The 5,830-nt window shown below is 47.3% G+C and overlaps 1 protein-coding gene across 2 annotated transcripts; it reads left to right on the top strand.

Moving 5' to 3' along the window:
- Window positions 1–1,278: 1,278 nt before the first annotated feature.
- Window positions 1,279–2,671, top strand: LOC128821596 (39S ribosomal protein L50, mitochondrial-like). 2 transcript variants are annotated; one of them, XM_054002789.1, is made up of 2 exons: window positions 1,279–1,398; window positions 2,165–2,671. In XM_054002789.1, exons 1-2 carry the CDS (start codon window positions 1,310–1,312, stop codon window positions 2,559–2,561), a joined length of 486 nt encoding a protein of 161 aa, XP_053858764.1. In that variant the 5' UTR covers window positions 1,279–1,309; the 3' UTR covers window positions 2,562–2,671. The 2 variants fall into 2 exon arrangements, with proteins under 2 accessions (XP_053858764.1, XP_053858762.1); XM_054002787.1 differs by having other exon boundaries at window positions 2,162–2,671.
- The last annotated feature ends 3,159 nt before the right edge of the window (window positions 2,672–5,830 follow it).

Genomic DNA, 5,830 nt, shown 5'->3' with positions numbered 1-5,830 from the left:
GAGAAGTTTGCATGTCATTGCAATATGGGTATGTGGGATTTTGGAGAGAAAATTTGGCTTGCAGCTGTGCACCTCAATGTGGGCATGTTTGGTCTGACAACCATGATTTTCACATGTGCATTGTGTTACAGGACGTTAGAACTTGCTCCTTCATTAAACCTGATACTGCAACATCACATTTTGCCTTTCTATATACCATCTGGAAAATATGTTTCCATGCTAGATTTTCCAGTGAGGAAAAGCAGTATAACACTTAAGAAGTCACTGAAATGGCACCAGCCTGACAGAGCTCAAGAAGCATTTGGACGATACCCTCGGGCACATGGTGTGACTTTTGGGAATGGTGCTGTGCAGGTCCAGGAGTTGGACTCGATGGTCCTGATGGGTCCCTTACAATTCAGCATATTCCGTGGTTCTGCCAGTTTTCAACACCTGGACATCACTTACAGCTTGTTGCCTGTTATGAGCAAAAATAAAATTTAAACCTTTGGGGAACATAGTTAACAATGGTTAAATGTTGTTACAAGTTAAATGCTGTTAATATATGTTAAATGTTGTTAATACAAGTAACAAATTGTGATTAGTTATATTAAAACCCAGTACTGTTGCTCGCGTATAAAGGGAGAGTGGAACCGGGGAGGAGCTGGGGTGCCAATCTTTGTGGAGGGGCAGAGAAACTTTCAGGAGTATTACATCACAGAACACAACCACAACTTAAATCAAGATTGGAAGAGAGACCAACCAAGGGGAGGTGAGAATTCCAAAATGATTGGCCAAGACTGCACCAGCTTATAAGTCAATCAGCAACGGAGAAATAGACCTGTCACCGCGCGGATCCTGAGCGCCCCAATCAGGACATGAGAGAGACTTTAAAAGGCCTGGGGTGTCGGACACCCGGCTCTTTCCTCGGAGCCGGTTTCCCTGGAAACACCCCTAGGTTACAATTACTAAGCTGTTGAAACAGTCTCCGGACTAGCCTGAGGCTTTTGCTTCCAGTTGTTCGCTTTGTAATAAACAGGCTTACTTTTTTAAATTAACATGCCTCCTTTTTGTTAAAGTTTCTTTCTAAGCCTGTTCGCAACATTGCCTGCTTGATTAAATCTCCCTTCCTTCCTGTCGATTAGGCCTGAAAGCACACAAAAACCAAACATCAAAGAACGCCTTTTCCGAAGGAAATTTCCCCACGTTCCGCTTCCCAGCGAGGGGGCGGGCTTGAGGGGACGGACTACATTTCCCATGAGGCTTTGCGGGGCGCGGCAGAAATGCGTCACCCGCGGTGGCCGAGGACGGTGCCCGGCGCGCCCCCAGCATGGCGGCGGTGCGGGCGCTGCGGGCAGCGGCGCGGCGGAGGCCGGAGCTCGGGCCCGCGGGGCTCAGGGCGTTCTGGGGCGGCCGCAGGTACCCGCATGGCACTGGGTGGAGGTGGCTTCTGGCCTTCTCCTCATGCCGGGCCTTCATCGGGCCGTGGCCCTCTGGAGGTCATTTAGCCTGGCACCCCCGAGAAAGTTCCTCAGGGTTTGTCCAGGCGGCTTTGGAATGTTCTTAGGGAAGCAGGCTCCACAGGTTCTCTGGGCAACCAGCGCCCACCGAGGTGCACTGCTGGCGGGGGCGCAGCGGTGCAGGGTTGGAGCCTTTAGAGCTGTCACTGCTTTTGTTAGGAATGGGAAGAAAGGGATTTCGCGGGAATGGAAAACAGTTCCTCTGTAACATTTTGCGTGAAACCAAACAACAACGCATGGATTGTTGACTAGATTGGGGCATATGAGAAAGTAAATTTTTTTTCTTAAAAACTAGTAATGATTTTTTTTTTTTTTTACATATGGGCACTGGTTTTCTTCTGTAATAGTGGTTATTTCTGAAATGCTTTTTATTCACAGCAAATTTGGAAATGGAGCTGTAACAGAAAACAAGTAACTAATCTTGTTAAAATGCTGCTTTCACTCAGACCAATGAAATAAGGTGAGGGGGTGATTGCTCTGCAGAGGCAGCCTGTGTGGGGAGCAGCACTTGGGGAAAGCCTGTGCACTTCTGGCTGACAGACCTGATGAGTCCATGGGATCTGTGGAGTGTCTGGATTGAGTGGTTTAAAACACCACGAATACAAAAATGCTCTGACTCTGTCTTGTGTAGCCCAGAGGCTGAACATGTGTTCTGGTGCCAGCAGGAAGGAGGAAAGAGAAGTGGAAGCAGACCGAGCAGTTCCTGAGAGGGAGGAGAGGAGCGAGCCCAGCCTGATCCACCCCCCGCCACGCCGCCGGAGCTACGTCCCTCCCGAGGACCTGCAGAGCTGCCTCGAGTCCCACGTCAGGGAGGTCTTCGGGCCCTCTGTTCCCCAGGACTGGCAGCAGACTCCCCTGCAGGAGAACAGGCTGAAGCATCGCCTGCTGGCCCGGCTGGCGGCAGAGCTGGGACACGCTGTCCCCAACTCACAGCTGCACCGCATGCGCCGCGCCGGGGACGTGCTGGGCTTCTATCGCAGCCCCGTGAAGGACAGCACCAAGATCGATGAACTCGCGGCCGCAGAGCTGCCCCCGAACCTGAAAATCATCTGGCAGCAGTAAGTCCCTCCAAGCAGCATTCCTGTGCCCGGCTGGTGCTGTAGGGCAGCAGCAGAGCGCTCTGTCTGGGGTGAAATCTGTGAATTTCAGTAATAAAGGTTCACTGAGCTGTGCTTGGGTTTGGTTGTTCCTGTTCTGCTCTTTTTTCCCTGCAGACCAGTTCTTGTGAGGCACTGGTGCAGCGTGGGCACTGCCAGCTGCCCCCTGCCCTTTCCCTGCTGCTGGGAACTGACAGGATCCAGTGGGGATCAACAAGGGGAGCATCTCCACAGTTTATACTCTGCACCTCTGTGTTGTTTTTGGCTGGGGTAGAGTTAATTTTGTTCCTAGGGGCTGTTATGGGGCTGTATTTTTGACCTGTGCTGAACTCAGGGCTGATAATACAGAGATGTTTTTGCTACTGCTGAGCAGGGCTTGCACAAAGCCAAGGCCTTTCCTGTTATTCTTACTGCCACACTGGTGAGGGGATTTGAGGTACATGGGAGGGGACACAGCCAGGACAGGTGACCCAAACTGACCCAAGGGGTATTCCAGACCACATGGCATCAGACTCGGTGTGTAAAATGGGAGAAGAAGGAAGCAGGGGATATGTGGAGTGATGGCATTTGTCTTCCCAAGTTACTGTGATGTGCGATGGGACCCTGCCCTGCTGGAGGTGCTGAACACCAGCCCAGCCGTGGGAAGCAGGGTATTAATTCCTTATTTTGCTTTGCTTGTGTGTGCAGCCTTTGCTTCCCCTATTAAACTGTCCTTATCCCAATGCATGAGTTTCCCAGCTTTTACTTTTCTGATTCTCAGGACCATGGCAGTGTGCTCTCCCACTGTTCACACTGTGGTTCACAGAGATCTGCTTTCCTTCTGTTTCACTGCTGTGAAAGCCAGTGCCTGTGTGGCCACTCCGGGGATGAGCTTGGCAAGCACTGGAGCACAGATGCCAAGCTCTGGAATACTTTTTCCAGTACTGATGAATGGCACTGTAGCTGTCTGCGTGGCTGGATTTCTTTGTACTGTTCTTGGTTGGCCCAGACCTGGCTGTCAAAACAATTGAAGGAGTTGCCAACAGGAATGGTGTGAGGATTAGTTTGTGCTAGTCTTCAGGATGCTGTGATCTTTCCACTTCCCTTTCTCAAAAGGAAAAAAAAAAAAAACAAAATATGAAAATTTTCAATTGACCTGTTTCATGTCTTACCGTATGTCAAGAAGAGCTCTCATGGAATGAAACACTCAACATAGTCAAAATTTATGATTTCTTTCCAGAGTATGAAACAGTGGATTTTATAACACACAATTCAGTTGAGTGAATTTTTACTCTGCTTTTCTTTATATTTACTTTCACTTGAAAACATCAGAACACAGCATAATTGCATTACAGTGTGGCCTAAGTAATTCCATGAATTTGTGGAGCATGCCACCAGACTTTACAACTTTACATCCCTGAGTTGTGGATCAGATGGGATACATTCTCCTTAAGCTTCCAGACAGTTTCTATTTAAAGGAAAAAGTAACTAGTTAATTCTTGTCTCTGGAGATCAGCTGTCTGCCTTTTTGGTGTTTGTGTTGTTTTGGTTTTTTTTCCCCATGAGGTCACACAGAAATTCCTGTACATGAAAGAGCAGTTTATATTGTAATCTTTCCAAAAGTACAGTCACAGAAAGCAAAACAAATCTTTATGAAATTCTGAAGGAGAAAAATGTAGGTATTTCACATAGCATTTTCCATTTCTAGAATGCTGTCAATAAGTCTGACTGTAATAATTGGATCTCCCCTTCCTGGAGATTTCACACCCTTAGAAAAAGACAGATCCCTACAGAATAATTTTTATATACACAATTGTGGATTCTTTGCTTTTGGGCCTCTTTTTACTTCTGTTGGCAAATGGAATAGTGATATATCAGGAGCACAGAATTTACTAACTGGTTCTTCAGGCAGTCAGATTATAAAAGAAAATATAGACAATGGTCATACATTCATAATGGAAAGCTGGACAAGGACACCAAGCCTCATGTCTTCATTTCCCTATCTCCTGAAGCTGGAAGTTTCTTTTCTTCCCCTGCTAACCAGGTGGCAAAATCTGTTCCAGAATGAGTGACAGGATCGTCTCAGCTCATGGCTCTAGAATCAGAGCAAGGCAGGAAAGACAAGAGTTCTTTAAAAAAATAAAAAACCCAGTAAAGAGTAGAAAAAAATGGTCTTCATTTGCTACTAGATGTGCCTGGAAAAGGGGAATGCTTGTTTTGTGTCAGCTCGATGAGGAATTGGGCCAAAATCAAAATTCTTTGGAGGATGCAGCTCAGCATTTTTCCTGTTGTCTGTCTATGAAATGGACTCATCTGAGAGAAGTGACCATGGCATTAGCAGGTAGATGAAAACAAAGACAGACAAATGAAAATTTCCTGTAATCTGTAACAATTACAGAGTCTCTAAAATTTACAATCCACAATAAAGGATGGAAATTCAATGAGCAAACGTACAGTCTACAAGGGATGTAAGAGTCAGAGATCACAGATAGTAAATATGAGTAGTCTTTGTTCACAATATGTGCACCTGGTAGGGCTGTGTTCTGCTCTTTGGATTGTTTTTATTCGGGTTTTTCTTTTTCTTTTTTCAAAATAGCTGAATAGACAGCTGAACACAGATGACTGTCTGAGAGAAATGAAAATTATCTTGCCTTCTTATTTTCATACCTACTACAGACAGTGGGGGAAAAAGAAGAAAAAAAAAGGGAGAGCAAGAAATATGCCAGATTACGTTCTAGTATGTTAACGTGAAGGAAACTGCAACAAGTATTGACATTTTGGCATTCAAAACTTGCTTTTACGGGTGTCTAAGTTGTGGAACGTGAACGTTCTTCACTTTCTCCTAGTGAAATATTCGCTATGAAGTGTAAATGAAGATCAAAGAGTTTTTCTCTACATTAGATTGCCAAAACGTCTGGATTTGTGTTGAAATAGTTTGGCAACACCGGGTTATCCTCGGAGAAGAGAGCTCTTTCCCAGGCACACGACCCCACCGCTCCCGGACATTCCACACAGTTCCGCAGCGTCACGTGACGAGCGAGAAGGCCTCCTTAGGGGAACAGGTCCTGGCAGCTGCACGGGCGTCCCAAAAACTTCCCCGCAGCAGGGAGGCATGGAAGAGGGTCCCGCCGAGCTCGGAGCAGAGTTACGCTGCGTTGCGGTTCGGGTTCCCGGCTCGGTGACGGGCGGGGCGCAGCGGGACCCGGCGGAGCGCGGCAGCGCACGCAGCTGCCAGGACCTAGCCAGGGCGCTGCT

The sequence above is a fragment of the Vidua macroura genome, chromosome Z, assembly GCF_024509145.1.
Source record: "Vidua macroura isolate BioBank_ID:100142 chromosome Z, ASM2450914v1, whole genome shotgun sequence".
In the NCBI taxonomy this organism is placed as follows: Eukaryota; Metazoa; Chordata; class Aves; order Passeriformes; family Viduidae; genus Vidua; species Vidua macroura.
The sequence above is the reverse complement of the archived record's forward strand: the minus strand, read 5'-3'. Positions and strand labels throughout refer to the sequence as shown.